Source organism: Solanum stenotomum, unplaced genomic scaffold (assembly GCF_019186545.1).
Source record: "Solanum stenotomum isolate F172 unplaced genomic scaffold, ASM1918654v1 scaffold6896, whole genome shotgun sequence".
Taxonomy (NCBI): domain Eukaryota; kingdom Viridiplantae; phylum Streptophyta; class Magnoliopsida; order Solanales; family Solanaceae; genus Solanum; species Solanum stenotomum.
The window spans coordinates 1-20,213 of record NW_026036415.1 but is presented as its reverse complement, the minus strand read 5'-3'; the positions used below and the strand labels follow the sequence as shown (position 1 = coordinate 20,213).

The 20,213-nt window shown below is 36.2% G+C and overlaps 3 protein-coding genes across 3 annotated transcripts; all 3 read left to right on the top strand.

The window, feature by feature from the left end:
* The first annotated feature begins 1,856 nt into the window (after positions 1-1,856).
* LOC125852970 (uncharacterized) lies at positions 1,857-2,766 on the top strand. Its single transcript, XM_049532662.1, has 2 exons — positions 1,857-2,095; positions 2,390-2,766. The coding sequence occupies exons 1-2, from the start codon at positions 2,024-2,026 to the stop codon at positions 2,657-2,659; spliced, it is 342 nt and encodes a 113-aa protein (XP_049388619.1). The 5' UTR covers positions 1,857-2,023; the 3' UTR covers positions 2,660-2,766.
* A 131-nt stretch (positions 2,767-2,897) lies between these two features.
* On the top strand, positions 2,898-15,448 carry LOC125852966 (putative late blight resistance protein homolog R1B-16). Its single transcript, XM_049532658.1, has 7 exons — positions 2,898-2,902; positions 10,133-10,265; positions 10,343-11,663; positions 11,700-12,709; positions 13,601-13,694; positions 14,578-14,661; positions 15,426-15,448. Exons 1-5 carry the CDS (start codon positions 2,898-2,900, stop codon positions 13,634-13,636), a joined length of 2,505 nt encoding a protein of 834 aa, XP_049388615.1. The 3' UTR covers positions 13,637-13,694; positions 14,578-14,661; positions 15,426-15,448.
* Positions 15,449-18,563: 3,115 nt separating this feature from the next.
* Positions 18,564-20,145, top strand: LOC125852972 (putative late blight resistance protein homolog R1B-12; the record flags this gene model as incomplete). Its single annotated transcript, XM_049532664.1, has 1 exon — positions 18,564-20,145. A coding segment is annotated over exon 1 (1,582 nt), but the record flags the coding sequence as incomplete, so codon positions are not given.
* Positions 20,146-20,213: the final 68 nt, after the last annotated feature.

Below are 20,213 nucleotides of genomic sequence, written 5' to 3'. Positions count from 1 at the left end.
AACATTTATGAGAATCGGATTGGTTAAAGTTGGGATATGTAAAGTTTCTGACTAAAATCTAAATATGTGTGTCATATTATGATGTCTGGTAATTCAAAGGACATTTTGTTGTTTAATGTTTAAGGATATTTCAGTTTTTAAAGGATATAATTTACTGTATTTTACTGTTACGAAACACTTCATCTACCAAACTTAATTTTAGAATTCCGTAAATTAATTCTATCAAGAAATATAATGGATTAATGCCATATAATTATTATTTACTATTTTATTAATTAGTTTTTTTAATAATAACACTTCATCTACCAAACTTCATTTTAGAATTCTGTGAATTGATTCTATCTAGAAATATAATGGATTAATATCATATAATTATTATTTAATATTTTATTAATTATTTTTTTAATAATATTTAAATTTAGTGAAAGAGTAAAATTGAAATCCAACTTTGAAGTTAAGATCTCCTCACTTATAATAATATATGATATGATTCTATTTACCCTATATGTAATGACGAAAAGACATGTCACACCCCGAGCCTACACCCTGGATGTGGCCGGCACTCAAGAACCATTGTTGGTCCCCAAGCGAACCCTTGGTATGGCTCAATACTCAGCTGAAGACTTACTCAACAATATATGAACTCAAAAGTAAAGGTTTCTAAAAAGTCTCAAAGTAAATAACTCAAAATATTTAGAAAAAAAAACATTCAACTGTCTACGAAGCCTCTAATAACTATGAGGGAAGTCGGGACAAGAGCCACGACCTCTTAACAAAACTCAAAGTAGATGTGGAACCCTCCGAAGCAAAGAGGCTCACCAAATCAACTCTGGAACTGCAAGTGGTATCACCGTAGCGCATATTGATGACCATGATCACCTGTATTTATCATGAAAGATGCCGGCCAAATGGCGTCAGTACATGAAATGTACGAGCATGCAAGAGGAACTCTAAAGCACAGACATAAGCTTGAACTGATAAAAAGGAAGAACATACTCACCTCATCTCAACTCATCTCAACTCAAGGATACTCAAAGATGCTCAAACTCAGAAATACTCAACTCAGTTCAATATAAAAGCAACAATAAAAATGCAGTATAAAGAAAACTTTTTAAAACAATAGATAATAACTCAATGTATTTAAAAATACAATAATAACTCTTTTACTCTTATTTGGGAGATTCTCTAACCGACAACCATCACTATGAGCTATGTTATGATACAACGTCTCTTTTACGCTGCCAGAACTATCCTATACCTTGTGGATCCACTAAGTTATGCTTAAAAGCAATTAGGAATCATCTAAAAAGTATGACTCTTTACCCATGTTGCCATACATGGTTTAGTGGACTTTGAGTTGTTTGAACTTGTCCCCATATCGGTTCTCAATAGTACTCCCAATAATATAACTTATGCTCATATCTGAAAATGTTGTGCATGTCATGAATGGGAATGTCCTCGTATCCTTATTAGAAGTAATAGATAATCAGCGGCGAGTGATAGGTCTGTGTAAACATGAAGAGAAGCAAGTTTATCTCCAATGCATAGCAATGGTATAACAAGTATAGCTCGTACCTTTATTTCAATGCAATTTTTTTACTACCCCGATTTTCCAAAAAGTATTTGCTCCATTGTTTCAGAGTTCAAGTTGCTTAAGGTGTTGGACGTATTAACAGTTAGGCTAGATTTCTCTGGTGTAATACCTCAACTTGTACATTTGAAATATGTTGCTGCAAGAATTAAGGGAAGTCTTTCACTAGCCAAATTGAGAAATCTACAGACCATAATTCTTAGAAGTCTTGAAAGGAAAGAGTTGCTGATTGTCATATTGGAGCAATCTATCGTTGAAGTCATATTGGAGCAATCTATCGTTGTTAACTCTCAATCAGATGGTGTTTATAGAACATCTGGTGGAGAAAATATAGTTGTTGATTGATATTTTCTTTGCACCGGTACACTATTTGGTACAGCATGGTTAAAAGAAACTATCTTGAAGGATCGTTTGGACATTCGTGGAAGGGTAATGGTTGATTCAAATTTGAGGATCAAGGGTCGCAACAATATCTTTGCTATTGGGGACATCACTGATGTTCCGGTAAGTCAACCATACCTTTTTTAGTCTCTTACAGCTCGTTGTCATCCCTATAGACCTTAAATGTACATTCAATAAAGCGTTTTTCAAGAACCTCTGTTTATGCATCTTCTCTTCCTAGCTCCTCCTCGTATAGAAAAGTCCAAGCAAGTAACTAGACCTTGTTAATATGTGTACACTATATAAATGGATAACTATTATTCTACCAATAAAAGCCCCAATGAATCGTAATAGTTCTTGCATCATAAGAAGCATTTTACGTGGAAGACATCCTTACTTTGTGATGGTGAATTGTAGGAACTTAAACAAGGATATTTGGCTCAAGAACACACAAAGGTAGTAGCCAAGAACATCACGACGTTAATAAAGGGAGTAGAAGATGATCACAAATTGGCTGTATATAAACCAGCAACCAAGGCATTGGCTATAGTTTCTCTAGGGAGAAAAGATGCAGTGGCTCAATTTCCTTGTTTGTCAATCGCTGGACGCGTTCCAGGCATGATAAAATCTGGGGATCTATTTGTTGGAAAGACGCGCAAAGGACTTGGTCTACAACCTGGTGTTTAGTTGTCCTGCTTATAAGGAAATATGCATGCTATAGAAGTTGCGTTTATTTATTTATATTCAAACTTTTTCGTTTGATTATTACATGTTATAGGTTAAGGTCTATGTACATTGTAATGACCCTCCTAGTCATTTCTATATCTTGCCTTCTGTGTGTCGTTTAGAGTGTTCCTATAGCGACTCCAAGTCATTTATGACTTGCTGGGACTGAAGGTTCGGTCACCTGGTCGTTCGTTTAGTTATGGGGTGAGTTTTAGTGTTTTGAAGCGTATGAACCTTGAACGATCATTTTCGATCAAAAGTTCAAGAATACGCCCTCATAATGGAATTTTGGCGGTTCCATCAGCTCCGGAATGGCCAAGTTAGGCTGGTAACATGGTTGGCACGAGTATCAATGTAATGACCCTCTTGGTTATTTCTATGTCTTGCCTTTTGTGTATCGTTTAGAGCGTTCCTACAGCGACCCCAAGTCATTTATGACTTGCTGGGACTGACAGTTTGGTCACCTGGTCGTTCGTTTGGTCTTGGTGCGAGTTTTTGTGTTTTGGAGCTTATGAACCTTGAACGATCATTTTCGATCAAAAGTTCAAGAAGATGACATCGGAATCCAATTCTGACGATTCCATCAGCTCCAAAAGGGTCATTTTAGGCTAGTAGCATGATCATCATGACTCCCGAGGTTTTCAGTGTGAGTCGGTGCGATTAGGCGTTTTAACTTTAAGTTTAAGCCTAAGTTTGATTTGGTCAACATTCTGAGTAAACGCGCTCGGATGAGAATTCCGTTAGCGTGGTTAGCTCCGAAATGTCGAGTTTGGTCTAGATTGACCCTTCTTTTGTGTCTGGAGGTTTTCGATATCTTTCCGAGCCCTTTTGTGGGTTTTGACTTAAAATGGCTTTTGGAAGTGGGACCCACTTTTTATCGAAATGACCTCTAATGGAAATTTAGACAGCGCCGTTGAGTCTGGAATGTCGAATTTGGTATGGTTGCATATCTCATTTGTGTGCACGGGGTTCCGAACCAGATCGGAGCACCCCATCGGAGTTTTAAATTTTGGAAATTATTGCAGATTTTCTGCAATAAATGCAGAAAAATCAGCAACATTTCCCAAACTTCAAACCCTCATAACTCTCTCATCCCTCAACCAATTTGGGCGATTCAAAAGGCAAAGTTGTGAGATTTTTCGAGGACAACATGTTGGTGAGCTTGGATAGTGATTTGGAGTCCCCGTTTGAGGTCATTTTCAAAAAATACCTGCTACCGCACCCTTTTTGTGAGCTTAATTTTGGAAATTTTTGAGACTTGTTTTCTCAGCCATTTTAGGTCCGATTTCAGTAATTTTTGAGGCTATCTTGAGTGGTTTTTCGAGGAGAATGTCGTGGTGTTGTCGCATTTCACTGTAGACCTTCAGTTTCTGGAAAATACACTGATTCAACTGCTGTCCCATTTCTAATTTTTTGAGAAAATTTGGGTTTTAGTTGCATGTTGATATTGTGTTGTTCTCGAGCCCCGAATTGTGTCCCATTTTGGGACATGAACTGGGGGAACTGGTTAGGACCCACTTTTGGGGTAAATTCCGGAATTTCCTGCGCGGGTCCCGCTTTCCCCGTTTTGACCCCGAAATTGGTCCGTCTTCGTTTATTGTGATTTTGGTGTCTAAACGACCGTAATAATGTTGTGATTCTATTTTTGATAGCGGGGCAGCGTTTCGAGGACGTTTGGTAAGGGAAAGATCCGGAGAAGTGATTTTGGAGCACGTGTGATCGGCCTACAGGTAGGCTACTATTTTCCTCTCTTAGATTGAGCTCGAGAATGTGAATGTATGTTGATTAGTTGGGATTTGGGTTGGGTAGTCATTGAATCTTACATAGGTGTTAAGAAATTATGTTTTCGGCCTATTTCGGGAATTATCGGGTAACTGTGAGCATGCTTTGTGTTATTAACGGACCCTACTCGCTATGTGGAGTGCTTGCATGCTTAATTATTGTTTATTTGAAGCATTTGGGCCTTAGTTTAGGTTTGACTAGGGCTTACCTTAGAAATACATGATTCGGATCCGATAGGCCTTAGTTTTGCCCCGACATCGCTCGGCCGACTTAGATCCCTGTAGATTGGTGTAGCAGACTTGAGTCTGATAGATTGGGCCTTAGCTAGGCGATACGCTTGCTCCGAATTTAGTCATCCTTATTTTCCCCGATGTTACGGCTTCACGAGTTACGTCGGCGACACTAATTCTACTTCGCGATTTGAATTTGATTTTCGATTTGGTTCCAAGGACTTACATTGATTGGCTAAGTATGGACGGCGTTCCATGGACATTTATGAGTGTGGATCGATTAGGACTCTTTCAACAGCTACATTGGCACATTTATAGAGCATCCGGTTTAAGGTCCGGCCTCTATTGCCCCAGATACTTATATAGAGCATCCGGTTTAAGGTCTGGCCTCTATTGCTCAAATACCTATACAGAGCATCCGGTTAGAGTTCCGGCCTCATATACTTGATACTTGTGATTGGTTACTTAGGTACTTCTGGTGAGCATCCAGTTCGAGGTACGGCCTCCGTACTGTCAGATTCTACTAATTAGGGTTGAAGTTCTGGTTCGATGTTCTTCGTTCTTGGGTTCTTTTATGCAATTCTCTTTAGTTATAGTTATTCTGTGTACTCGTCGGGCTTATGGGGTCCGTTCGAGTTTTTATTTAACTTGCGCACGAGTGTACCTTCTGGGCTTATGGGGGTCCAGTTAGGTGTAGTTAGCTTATAGATTACTTTAGTTAGTTCTTTGTACACTCGTGTGCATTCCATTGTTACTTAGATTTTCGCTCTTGGCCCTCGGTTTGTATTATTCCTTCTTTTCATATTGCCTTTACTTTTCAAATTCAGTCGGCCTATGATGCCTACTTGGTACCTGTTGTTTTGGTACTCATGCTACGGTCTGCATCTATTTCGTGATGCAGGTCTGGGCACTGGTAGCCAGTGTTGATCGAGCTTGGAGCAGACTGATCCGGAGACGGGAGTGAGCACACGACGTTTTGTACTATTTCAGTCTCCATCTGTATATATAGACTTGTCTTTTTCCTTTCGAGACAGTCCAGTCTTTGTTGTCCACTTTTGGGACTTGTACTCATTTTGTTAGTAGCTCTGTACTAGTGACTTATAGGTTCTGAGAGAGATCTTTATTTGTATTTATGTTTTGGTTTGCTTCCGCCTGTGTATGTTGTTATCTTAAATTTTTGCTTACTCTTGTTTAGCCTCTGCCCTCAAACCCATTACTTGTTGTTCCGGGTTACGGGTTCGCTTACTTACTGGTGGGTTATAGTAGGTGTCATCATGACTTGAGAAATCGGGTCGTGACAATCAAGGCCTTTGATGCGAGTTTAGACCATTAGGCGTTTTAACCTTTGAAATTTGGCCTAAGGTTGACTTTGGTCAATATTCTTGGAAAATGCGCTCGGATGAAAATTTTGTCAGTGCGATTAGCTCCGAAATGTCAATTTTGGTCTATAACGACCTTTCGTTCGACTCACGAAGCCTCCGGACTCATTTCGAGCCTCTTAGTGGATTTTGGTTAAAATGGCATTTGGAAATGGGACCCACTTTTTATCGAGATGACCTCGGATAGAAATTTTGACTGCGCCGTTGAGTCCGGAATATTGAATTTAGTAGGGTAGCATATCTGTTTTATTTTTATCGGATACCGATCGAATTCCGAGCACCCCATCGGAGACTTTGAAGATTTAGCCAAAGCTGAGATCTTGTGCAGCTCTTTAGCGACCAGAGTTTGGGCCTTTAACAACCAGTTATTGGGTTTTAGCGACCGGTTTCGTCCTTTTTAAAACAAAATACCTGCTGCCACGACCCTTTTTGTGAGCTTGATTTTGGAAATTTTTTAGACTTGTTTTCTCAGCCATTTTAGGTCCGATTTTAGTGATTTTTTAGGCTATATTGAGTGGTTTTTCGAGGAGAACATTCTGGTGTTGTCAGAATTTACTGTAGACCGCCCGTTTCTGGTAAATATGCTGAATTAGCTGCTGTCCCATTTCTTTAGTTCTTGAGGAAAATTTGGGTTTTGGTTATATGTTGGTACTGTGTTGTTTTTGAGCCCCGAATTGTGTCCCATCATGGAACACAAGTTCGGGGAGCTGTTAAGAACCTACTTTTGGGGTAATTCCGGAATTTTCAGCGCGAGTCCCACGATTCCCGTTTTGACCCCAAAATTGACTCGTCTCCGTTTGTTGTGACTTTGGTGTCTAAACGACCATAATAACGTTATGACTCTATTTTTGATAGCGGGGCAGCGTTTCGAGGACGTTCGGAAAGGGAAAGCTCCGAAAAAGTAATTTTGGAGCGCGTGTGATCGGCCTACAAGTAGGCTACGGTTTCCCTCTCTTAGATTGAGCTCGAGAATGTGAATGCATGTTGATTAGTTGGGATTTGGGTTGGGTAGTTATTGAATCCTGTATAGGTGTTAAGAAATCATGTTTTTGTCAATTTCGAGAATTATCGGGTAACTGTGAGCATGCTTTGTGTTATTAATGGACCCTCCTCGCTATGTGAAGTGTTTCCATGCTTAATTATTGTCTATTTGAAGCATGTTGGGCCTTAGTTTAGATTTGACTAGGACTTGCCTTAGAAATACATGATTCGGATCCAATAGGCCTTAGTTTTGCCCTGACGTCGCTCGGCCGGCTTAGATCCCTGTAGACTGGTGTAGCAGACTTGAGTATGATAGTTTGGGCCTTAGTTATGCGATATTTTTTCTCCGACTATAGTTATCCTTGTTTTTCCCGATGTTACGGCTTCACGAGTTACGTCGGCGACACTAGTTCTGCTTCACAATTTGAATTTTATTTTCGATTTGGTTCCAAGGACTTACATTGATTGGCTATGTGTGGACGGTGTTTCACGGACATTTATGAGTATGGATCGATTGGGACTCTTTCAGCAGCTACATTGGCACCTTTATAGAGCATCCGGTTTAAGGTCCGGCCTCTATTGCCTAGATACTTATATAGAGCATCCGGTTTAAGGTCCGGCCTCTATTGCCCAGATACTTATATAGAGCATCCGGTTAGAGTTCTGGCCTCTATTGCCCAGATACTTATATAGAGCATCTGATTAGAGTTCCGGCCTCATATACTTGATACTTGTGATTGGTTACTTCGGTACTTCTGGTGAGCATCCGGTTCGAGGTCCAGCCTCCGTACTGTCAGATTCTACTAATTAGGGTTGAGGTTCTGGTTCGATGTTCTCCGATCTTAGGTTCTTATATGCAATTCTCTTTAGCTATAGTTACTATGTGTACTCGGCGGGCTTATGGGGGTCCGTTCGGGTTTTTATTTAACTTGCGCACAAGTGTACCTTCTGGGCTTATGGGGGTCCAGTTAGGTGTAGTTAGCTTGTAGATTACTTTAGTTAGTTCTTCTACACTCGTATGCATTCCATTGTTAGTTAGATTTTAGTTCTTGACTTCGGTTTGTGTTACTCCTTCTTTTCATATTGCCTTTACTTTTCAAGTTCAGTCGGCCTATGATGCCTACTGGGTACCTGTTGTTTTGGTACTCATGCTACGCTCTGCATCTGTTTCGTGATGCAGGTCCGGGCACTAGTAGCCAGCGTTGAACGAGCTTGGAGCAGACTGATCCGGAGACGGGAGTGAGCACACGGCATTTTATACTATTTCAGTCTCCATCTGTATATATAGACTTGTCTTTTACCTTCCGAGACAGTCCAATCTCTATTGTCCACTTTTGGGACTTGTACTCATTTTGTTAGTAGCTCTGTACTAGTGACTTCCAGGTTCTGGGAGGGATCTTTATTTGTATATATGTTTTGGTTTGCTTCTGCCTGTTTATATTGTTATTTGCCTACTCTTGTTTAGTTTCTACCCTCAGACCCATTACTTGTTGTTCCGGGTTACGGGTTGGCTTACCTGCTGGTGGGTTATAGTAGGTGTCATCATGACTTGAGAAATTGGGTCATGACAACACAGTACCATCAACATACTCCGTTTGTGTGGGATTGCACTATGTATGTTACTGGTGGTGGTTATTTATAAGGTGTGTGGTTCTGCAGCCCTCAGTTCTTTTATTCCCTATCTTGCTGAGCACTTAAAAATTAGCATGCTCCAAAAAAATAAAAGGAACTTTTGTTTTGGATAGTTTGTTTATTGTTATGGATTATGTAAAAAAATATATTATTAATTATGTAAAAAAAGATACTGCTATTTTAGGAATATGACTTATGACTTTCCAATTGAATTTAGTGTATTTTGAAGTAAGCATGAATATGAGCAACTAGCCCTGAAATACATTTAAAAAAATATAGTCAGAAATATTCTAGAAGAGAGTAGTAAATATCTCTCTGGAGATTCTTCTATCACCTTCTATAAATAGAGGTGAATCATTTGAGTTGTAAGTAACTAAGTGAAAAGAAAGAGAAAAAAAGCAAGACAGCAAACAACAAATGAGTGAAATCAGAGAGAGTTGCTAGAGTGTAAGAGCAAAAATGTTGTGTAAAAAGCATGAGATCAAAACGAGTTCTTACTTTGCAATATTCAACATGTTTACTAAGTCAGATGTTTAGTGAACATATTCGTAAATATAAATTAGCTCATCGAGAGCATTCCAATTTGTATTAGCACTATATCAGTTTTAATGATATCAATACAGTATATGATACCGAGTATCAGTTAGGCGGATATTATCAACCTTAATGATTGGGGGTATGAGCTGTAATTTTGAATTTTTTTTTTGTGAGAATGCATATTTCTTGAACTACTTTGTATTGGGGTATGAACATGTAATTATTTTGAGTGTTATGGACCATTTTTGTAGTTTTTCCTATTATTTAAAGTCTATTCTTGTAATTTTTTCAGATGCAAAGTTATTAATATATTTTGTAAAAAATTAATTTGAGATGTTTCATCTTTTTATATGAAAATATTTACTTTTTTTATATAAATAATACATTCGTTTTAATTTGTTTGTTTGATTTTTGACTAAACACTAAATTTGGAGTTCAATAAAAAAAATAAAAAGACTTTTTAATCTTGTAGTCTTAACTCTCAAGTGTATTAAGGTATCTTTACTGATTTTTGTAACACCAAAAGATTGTCACCATAGCAAAAGGTATAGTGACCAAAAGCCTGTAAGGTGAGTTGCCCCACCTACTCTACTTCCACCATCGCCATTTTGGCGTACATATTTCTCATCTTTGAGCTGTGTTTAGTGCATCTTTAAATTTATGATAGTTCAAAATTTGTGAATCCTATTCCATTGAGTTACTTGCTATATCATTGATTTGGAGTTTAATATGGAATTAAATGAGAGATTAGAATCCTTGTTAGGATGATTAATAGTTTGATTAACCACTAAGTAGTGTAAACTGGCTGAATTGTGCGATCATTTGTCAACAAAACCATTGGCAACTCACTTGTTTAAAGATAAAAAGTGAGTCCACTACAACTTAAAAAATAGAAAAGAAATACCCAATCAATCTTTCGTTTGTCGATGTTGTACACAACAACATCTCGAATCTCTTTATCAAAATCTTTCTACTCTGCAAGATTTCCTTGACAATACTACCACAAAGGATATTGAAACTCTTAAGGTATCTAATTCATTAAATCTTACTGATGTTATATATTCTTTTTAATAATAATTAATTTATTGATTTTCAATTTCAAGGTTATAGAAAAGAGGATCAGAACTGTAGTTTACAAAGCAGAAGATAGAATTGATTCAAGTCTAAGAAGCATCATTCTAGCAGATCACGAGCACAAGCGGCAAAAGGCTTGTAGATCCTTTTATGAAGATTTGTTGAAAGTTGAAGAACAAGTTTATTTTCTCAACAAAGAGGTGATGTTGATCGAGTTTAACAAGCATGGAAGCAAATCTGCAGAATTAGCAAGTATTTCTTCCTCACTAGAAAAAAGTACAATCGAGGAAAATACTATTGTTGGGATGGAGGATGACTTCAACATCATACTTGATCGTCTCACTTCACAAACAGAGGAGTTAACTGTCATACCAATTTTTGGTATGGGCGGTATAGGTAAGACAACTCTTGCCAGAAAAGTTTATGATAATTCATGTATTCGTTCTCGATTTGATAAACAAGCATGGGTCACTATCTCTGAAGAATACAATGAGAGACAAATGCTTCTTGAACTTGTCTCTTCAATTATGGGAAGCAAGCAAGAAACGAGCAATGATGAACTAATGGAGATTGTGTATAGAGGTCTTAAGGGTAGGAGATTTCTAATTGTCATAGATGATATTTGGAGTACAAAGGTTTGGGACCAAATGGAAAGAATATTTCCAAATGATGACAACAATAAAAGCCGAATTCTATTAACCACTAGACTTAAGTATGTTGCTGATTATGTCAGTTGTCCTGATTTTCCGCCTCATTGTAAGTCTTTCTTAAGTCGATATGATAGTTGGAATCTATTCACTAAAAAATTGTTCAAAAAAGATTTGTGTCCTCCTGGACTTGAAGCAATAGGGAAGTATATTGTAAAACAATGTCGAGGATTACCTCTCTCGATTGTTGTTGTTGCTGGGCTTCTTGGAAAAATGGACTTAACGCATGACAATTGGAAGAACGTTGAGGAAAATCTGAACTCACTCTTTGGTACTGTATCCGAACGATGCCAATCAATTCTTTCTTTGAGCTACAACTACTTGCCCCAATATTTGAGGGCTTGTTTTCTCTACATTGGAGGTTTTCCAGAAGACAGAGAAATCAATGTTTCCAAGTTGATTAGGCTATGGATTGCTGAGCAATTTGTAAGAGCAAGAAGCAATATAAGGTTAGAAGTGGTGGCAGAGGAATATCTACAAGAGTTAATTGATAGAAGTCTAATTTTGACTGGTAAACAAAAGGCTAATGGAAGGATGAAAACTTGCAAAATTCACGATCTTCTTCGCCAAATGTGCCTAAGTGAAGCTCATACTGAAAATGTTTTGCATGTCATGAATGGGGATGCTCTCAAAGCCATAGATGGTCAACGTCGAGTGATCCTTGTGTCTAAAGTTGAAGAGAAGCAAGATTATCATAATGGTATAATACGTACCCTTATTTCAATGGATCTAGCTTCTCCAAAAGGGATGTGTTTACAGTTGAAGTTGCTTAAGGTATTGGATGTATTACCAATTCATTGCAATTCCTCTTGTGTAATACATGAGCTTGTACATTTGAGATATATTGCTGTAAGAATTAAGGAAGCGGCTTCACTAGCCAAAATGAGAAATCTACAGACCATAGTTCTTGAAAGAGATTACTCTGTCAGATTTCAGCAGCAAGTAGATATCTGGAGAATGTCAGAGATAAGACATTTGGATATTAGATGGCCACTATATATATCTAATCCTCTTGAAGCAGAACAAACTTTGATTCTGAATAACTTGCAAACACTTTGTCTATATAACTCTCCTTTCATTGAGGAAATCATAAGAAGAACTCCGAATCTAAAAAAGCTAAAGATTTTAGATGTATTTGAGATTGGATTTGAGCCTCGTGATTGGCTTGCAATTCTTGATTCTCTCAGTCTTTTACAGGATATGGAGACACTACACATAGAAACAGAATACAACATTGACCCGATGATTATCCCAGGAGATATTTTTCATCCTAATCTCAACAAGTTGACATTAACACGTACTCGTTTACCATGGAAAGTTGTGAATTTGCTGGCTAATTTACCAAATCTTGAGGTGCTCAAAGGGCATCGTGCATTTGCTGGAACAGATTGGATAGTAGATGAAGATGTTGTGTTTCATAAATTAAAATATCTACAACTGTATGGGCCCTATGATCTGCAAAGGTGGGAAGTAGCAGCTGGTAGCGATAATTTTCCGATGCTTGAGCAACTAATACTGGATAGTTTGGATGAATTGGAGGAGATTCCTGAGAGTATTGGAGATATAATGACACTAAAATTCATCAAAATAAACTATTGCAGCTCTGGTGTAGTAAATAGTGCAAAGAGAATTCAACAAGAGCAAGAGAACTTGGGAAATTATGAGATTCAAGTTAAAATTACTCCAAGGGTATGTTCATTTCCACACTTTTCAGATTTGGAGATTCAAATAAGTTTATTTTTTTTTACACTAAATTTTTCAAATATCTTTTAATTATTTTGAATTGTCAATTATTGTGACTTATAATACTTTTTACGGAGTTACAAATGTATAAATTTCACTTCAAAAAAATTGAAGATTCCACACGCAAATTTCTAGTTAAACTTAAACTGTTTGACTCTCTAAAATCGAAAAGTACCACATAAATTGGGACAGAGGAAGTATATTAATGGCAGCCATACATAATTAACTTTTCATATATATTACAGATTTATCATAATATTATTATATATGGCTATAAATGATAATAAATAAAAAATATCACTAACATCAATAATTAATTTTTAAAAACACTTATTCTAAGTAATTTTTCCTATGTATCATGCCTTAGTAAAAATTTGAAATCATAACAAAGGCAAACAAAAGAAGCAAATTCATGAATGGACAGAGTAGCTCCACGTAAAGCACCAACAAGCCTCTCATTCTCATGTCAACTTCCAAACAACCCTTAATTTCTCCTCCTTTTAATTATTTTTTAAAAAAACATAGTAATACATATATATACATTTAAAATAAAACTTGGACGATAAATAAATAATTCAATTTTGAGATAATATATATAGATATTTTAATTTAATAATTCCAATTAAATATGACTTAAACTCATAAAATTACGAGTCTGTTTATTTATTATCCTCTTTTTTTTCTCCATTCTTCTATAATACCCTTCTTTTTGTCGTATTTTTTTGTGATCCAACCCCCTATGAAAAATATACACTCCAAAGGTATTTCTTGTTAAAAAAAAGTTTTAATTTTGTTAATTTGTGGTGTATTTCTCAATTATTTTTGGGAATTGTGCAGAAGGAACGAAGGATGAAGAAAAAGAAGGGTACTTGAAGGAAGCTGGTGATGATTATACTGCTTCTCATTATATACTTCCACATCTTCTCAATTTGTGAGTTTTACTCCCAATTTTCTTCTTTTTACTTTCTCCTATTACTAGGTTTTTGATTCATCATCATCATGTATGTTGGAGCAATCAGTTAGGTGACGGAGTCAGAATTTTTACACGCACAATAAAAATTACTTGCATACAGAGCCAGAGTTAGGTGGGAGTTCGTGGGTTTGACGAACCCACTGGCTTTTTAGTAGACATTCTATTTGTATTAGAAATTTAAATAAATACATATGTATATAACTTGTGAACCGCTAGTGGTAGGGAAGGGGCTGTGGAAATGCCTTCCACACTAGTGTTGTGGGTTCAAACTCTACCATTAATCTTCTGTCCTTAAATTTAGAATTTCCAAACTCTTAATTCTAACTTCGCCTCTCCTTCCATATCGAATACAAGAAAATATTTTTCAAAAATTTTGACAAAATAAACCTGAGAAAATCTGAAATATTTTCTGGAAAATACTTTCCTCCGCACCAAAAAGTACAAAAAAAAGCAATTTTAATCATGTTAGCAACTTTAGGTTAAGAAGAATTCAACTTAGTCCCCTCAGTTTCTTGCAAGTTTACTTTAAGTTCAATGTTTGCTAGAAGTTTTTTAGTCTTGTCACAGACTTATATGCTAGTAGAATGATGAGAACTTCTGGCACTGAGAAACTACAATTTTATAATATTGGACCGAGACAGGCTTAAATAGAGTGATATAGATAATGAGAATTCATATAGTCGATATCCAACTTGTTTGGAACAGAGACACAATTGTTGTCTTAGTGATATCTGCTAATCAATAGCATATTAATTATTTTTTTGACAAACAATAGCATATTAATTAATGATTCATTTTTTATTGTAACTATGCTCACAAGCTTTCTGTAAATAAATTTCAGATATGCATCGCGAGCCAAGGCACAAGATTTTGAGATTTATGCTCCAAATGCAACGTTTGAAGATCCCCTTATGCGTGCAGAGGGGTATGCTTAACTCTATCTAATAGTAGCCTTGTTTAGTAGTAGTGAAAAAATGTTGCACTTTAGACAAGTGCCTTCAATTGATCATGCTTAATAAGAGCAAGAATTAAACATTTTTACGTGCTTCGGCTGCAGAATTACTCAGTGCAATCATTTTATATGATAAAGAAGATAACGGAAAACAATTTAGTCTCCACACCTAGTGATTGTGAAATTTGAAAATCAAGCACTTCTGTATTTCTGAATCAGAAGTAACTCGAGTCCGACACTTTTATGCTTTACTGAAGTTTACAAGATAAATCATCACCAACGTAGGCTTATCCTTCAATAGGTGGGATTTAGTCCCTTAATAAGAGAAATGAGGCCTGAATTGGCTTTCTACAACATTCTTGTTATATATCAGTTGTAAACGACTCTGTCATGCTTTTTTAGATTTTTGTCTTGGTTTTTTCACTCCCGTTGTTTTCTTTTTTCCAAACTGCTTTATAATGTTTTACTTGAGTCGAGCGTCCATCAGAAACAACCTCTTTACCTCTCAAGGTAGGGGTAAGGTCTATGTACACACTACTCTCCCGAGACCCCAGACCCTAGCTGTGGGATTACACTGAGTATGTTGTTGGTTGATTGAATTGAGAGGTTTCCAAGTAAAAATTCAGAGGCGTGCTTGCTTTCTGTTTTCTGCCTTTCACGTGTCTAGTAATTAGCATGTTCCTTTTGTAATCCTCTATGTTAGTAAGGCTGACTATGAATTTTACTGTTGATTGCAGGGTAAAGCAGATAAAATCGTCATTTTATTCGCTCGGGAAGGTCTAAATAATTTTCCTTCTTGCTAAGTGTCCTATTTCATACTAGTCTCCTACTATGCTTGATTGATACACTTTATTGTGGAAAGAAAAAGAACAAGAAATAGGCAAGAACGTTTGGGAAATCGCATTGCGCGATGCAGTTTTAAAATCAGTTTTGCTTCTAACAAATGGATATCATAATTTTGTTCTTGAAACTCATTTCTCGAAATATACATCACGAAAATATCTAAGGTTCCCAGCATAATCTCCGTGGTATGTTGAGTGACTGTAACTACTATGGTTTACGTCAATAGTTCTTAGCCAATCCTTTCTTCTTAAAGTTAATTAATTTATTACTATATTATGTCTTTTTTAGGCTTGGATTGTTGTGTATGAATAATTTCAAACTGTTGCTTTTTGTACATTTCAGGTCTTCAGTGAGTCAAGAATCGTGGAGTACAACGTCACAGAGAAAGAAATTTCCCCTGGAAATAAAGAGGTTTAAGATACCTCCATCCTATTGCGTCTTCTTTTCGCTTTGTTTATTCTCTGCTTTCAGACTCTGATATTAAGGTTGATGGCTTCAGATTTTAATTGACAACAAACAATATTACAAGTTCTTGGGGAAAGACATTCATATGATATCACTAATCAAGTTGTACACAGAAGGAGGAAAGGTTGTTCGTCATGAAGACTGGTACGTATATATTTTACACATGCTCTAATGGGGTTTGGAAAAGATCCCTCCATGTAAATTGCAGTGCACTGTTTTTAAGTGTTTCAATTAGTTTTTACCATATTGTAAGAAATATATATATGTTTGCTTGAAAGTATGTAAAGATAATTATACAGTGATCCATTTGGGCCTCCATAGATAATTTTCATCCTATTATTTAAGTTATATATAAATTTTAGCCAGTATTACTAAACTTGGGATATTACTTGTTGAAATTTTTTGTCGTTCGTCTTCGATCTATTATTCAAAGTTAAGGGGAGAACTTTGTTTTTTTTAAACAAAGTTCAATATTTAAATGTTTTTCACTCTTTTTAAATATGATAAATAGTTATGCATACTAATACTCAATTTTTTTAATTTGAATTTGATGAAGTAAAGTCACTTATTGATCCTTCATTTACAGAGTGATTGAGTAATCTCGTCAAATGTCAAGAATTGGATGGCAGCCACAATTCTTACTAGTTCTTCTCACAATTTTGTACAGTTGAAGATTATCATACATGTCTAATAAAAACTGACGGACTCTGACTACATTTAGGCTTCAGGCAGAGCAAATAAAAGATCCCAAACTCATAATGCAGATCAACTTACGTAGGAAAAAAATATATTATGTGCCAATTAATTTGTGACATTCATGTATTGAGTCGTTAAATGGACCACATTATTATTCACTATAAATTATTCAATTTTAATTCAATGTCTCTTAACAACTTGAAATACAATGTATATGAATCAGAAATCAGACACATTTGGGACCCATTGAATGATCAGTGTTTGAAAAGTCTTCAAGAAAACTACAGTGTCTTTGTCCATGGACCACTAGTAGTAATTGTTACATGGACCTTGGGCTTAGCCTAAAGTGAGAATTTCCCAAATTCATCTAAGGAAGTCCATAATCGATGTGAGATTCATTTCATTCATCACTCCTGACACGCCCGATTCTGTCACACTCACTAGAGCATGCATGCCCGACACAGTCTGGTCCCTTCAGAAGAAATAATTTATTTGATCGGGTGCCTCCTCACCAAAAAAAAGTACAATTGAGGAATATAATATTGTTGGGATGGAGGATGACTTAAACACCATAATTGAGCGCCTCATTTCCTAAACAGGCGAGTTAATTGTCATACCAATTTTTGGTATGAGCGGTATAGGTAAGACATCTCTTATCAGAAAAGTTTAGGATGATTCATCTATTCATTCTCGATTTGATAAACATGCATGGGTAGGGTAAATATTTTCTTAATATAGCGTACTTATATGATTTACCCTTATATTTATTGATACAAATTGAAAAAAGATAAAAGTTAAGTACAGTAGTCTTTGGTCCCCATTTAGAAAAAGGTATGGACATAAAAAAAAAAAAAAAAAAGTAAACCTTTTGGACAAAACCTCTTAGCCTAATAATAACAAAGCAGAGAGATTAAATCAACTCCATAATTGCACATCTTCATTTTCGCAACTTATATTCTAATAATATTCATTAATCTTGTGTCTTTAACCCATATACTGTCCCCTCTTGGTTTCTTTTATCTCTCCTGTGAGCTTTCATCTTTTTTATTCACTTGTTGATTCGGACTCATAACTTAATCTTAGAGTTAGAGTGGAGAGTATTTACCATCCAAATCACTCTCGCTTGTCCTTTATCCTTTTTTATCGATCATCTATTTATGCTTTTATTTAGCTTTAGTTTGGTTGGGAAAAAATGTGTTTCTAATGGAATTTAGGCCTATCTCTGCCCTTTGGATAAGAGTTGGTTTCTCGTTTTAAGTAAAGGCTGTGGCCTGTGGGGCAGGTTGATCTTCAATTTGTGTGTTTTTTATTGTACAAAATTCCAGACAGTGATATTAACTCAAGTAACTCAAATATTTTGACCTTTTATGATTATATAAATTTCAAAAGAAAATTTGTACCGAAAGTTTATTATATTGGTCCAACTTGAGACATGATGTCTTCATTATTCAACGTAAATTATTCTATTTTACAACAGGGTTCAATGTCTCTGACAAGTTGGAATCCAATGTCAATGTGTATGAATCAGAAATCTGAACGACTAATGTTTGAAAATTCTTTAGGAAAACTACAAGAGTTTCTTTATTTTTCATTAGAAGTTTATTATATTAATACAACATGACATATTATTATGTTTTTATTTTTCATTAGAAGTTTATTATACTAATACAACTTGACATATTATGTCTTTAATTATCTTTCATTTCTTTTTTCTCCATGAACTACAAGTTGTTGTGTGGCTGTGATGTAGATGTTAAATAGAAAATTGTCCAAATTCATGTAAATTATATGCACAAAACACTTAAGCCTAATAATAACAAAGCAGAGACATTATATCTGCAAGGCTCTCATCTTTTAGCAAACAAAGAGAAATGGCTTATGCTGCTCTTTCTTCACTTATGTATACTTTAGAACAACTCTTGAAACCTAATCAATCTTTCGTTTGTCGATGCTCTACACAACAACATCTTCAATCTCTCTATCAAAATCTTTCTGCTCTGCAACTTTTCCTTGACAGTACTACCACAAAGGATATTGAAACTCTTAAGTTTATAGAAAAGAGGATCAGAGATGTAATATACAAAGCAGAAGATAAAGTTGATTCAAGCCTAAGAAGCATCATTCTAGCTGATTGCACAGAGAGTAGAGAAGGGGCTTGTAAATTCTTCGAGGAAGAATTGGTAAAAGTGGAAAAAGATGTTGATTCTCTCGAGCAAGAGGTGATGCAGATTGAGTTTAACAAGCATGGAAGCAGATCCGCAGAACTAGCAGCAGCTCCCTCCTCACCAGAAAAAGGTAAAATTGAGGAAAATATTATTGTTGGGATGGAGGATGACTTCAACACCATACTTGATCGCCTCACTGCCCAAACACACGAGTTAACTGTCATACCAATTTTTGGTATGGGAGGTATAGGTAAGACAACTCTTGCCAGAAAAGTTTATGATGATTCTTCTATTTGTTCTCGATTTGATAAACATGCATGGGTCACTATCTCCGAAGAATACAATCAGAGACAAATGCTTCTTGAAGTTGCCTCTTCAATTACTGTAAGCAATCAAGAAATGAGCGATGATCAACTAAGGGAGATTGTGCGCAGAGGTCTGAAGGGTTGGAGATTTCTAATTGTCATAGATGATATTTGGAGTACTGAGGCATGGGACCAAATGCAAAGAATATTTCCAAATGATGACAATAAAAGCAGAATTCTATTAACCACTCGGCTCAAGTATGTTGCTGATTATGTCAATTGTCCTGATTTTCCGCCTCATTGTAAGTCTTTTCTCACTCTAGATGATAGTTGGAATCTATTTACTGGAAAATTGTTCAGAAAAGATGTGTGTCCTCCTCTACTTGTAGAAATAGGGAAGCATATTGTACAACAATGTCAAGGGTTACCTCTCTCGGTTATTGTCGTTGCGGGACTTCTTGGAAAAATGGACCCAACGTATGATAATTGGAAGAAGGTTGAGGAAAATCTGAGCTCATTCTTTGGTACGGTGTCCGAACGGTGCCAATCAATTCTTTCTCTGAGCTACAATTACTTACCCCAATATTTGAAGGCTTGTTTTCTCTATGTTGGAGGTTTTCCAGAAGACAGAGAGATTAATGTTTCCAAGTTGATTAAGCTATGGATTGCTGAGGAATTTGTAAGGGGAAGAAGCAATAAAAGGTTAGAAGTGGTGGCAGAGGAGTATCTAGAAGAGTTAATTGATAGAAGTTTAATGTTGGCCGGTACACAAGGGGATAATGGAATGATGAGAACTTGCAAAATTCACGATCTTCTTCGCCAACTATGCCTAAGAGAAGCTCATACTGAAAATGTTGTGCATGTCATGAATGCAAATGTTCCCATCTCCTTAGAAGCCATAGATGATCAACGGCGACTGATCGTTCAGTTTGATCTTGAAGAGAAGCAATTTTATCCTACAAGGCATAGCAGTGGTATTACAAGTATAACCCGCACCTTTATTTCAAGGCAAACATATTTTCGAAAAAGGAATTTATCCATTGTTTCACAG

Coding starts and splice junctions, on each gene's coding strand:
- LOC125852966 (XM_049532658.1), top strand. Junction 10,266..10,342: donor AGGATATTGAAACTCTTAAG/GTATCTAATTCA, acceptor TTCAATTTCAAG/GTTATAGAAAAGAGGATCAG. Junction 12,710..13,600: donor AAGTTAAAATTACTCCAAGG/GTATGTTCATTT, acceptor GGAATTGTGCAG/AAGGAACGAAGGATGAAGAA.
- LOC125852970 (XM_049532662.1), top strand. CDS start 2,024: ATGGTTGATTCAAATTTGAGGATCAAGGGTCGCAACAATATCTTTGCT. Junction 2,096..2,389: donor GGGACATCACTGATGTTCCG/GTAAGTCAACCA, acceptor GGTGAATTGTAG/GAACTTAAACAAGGATATTT.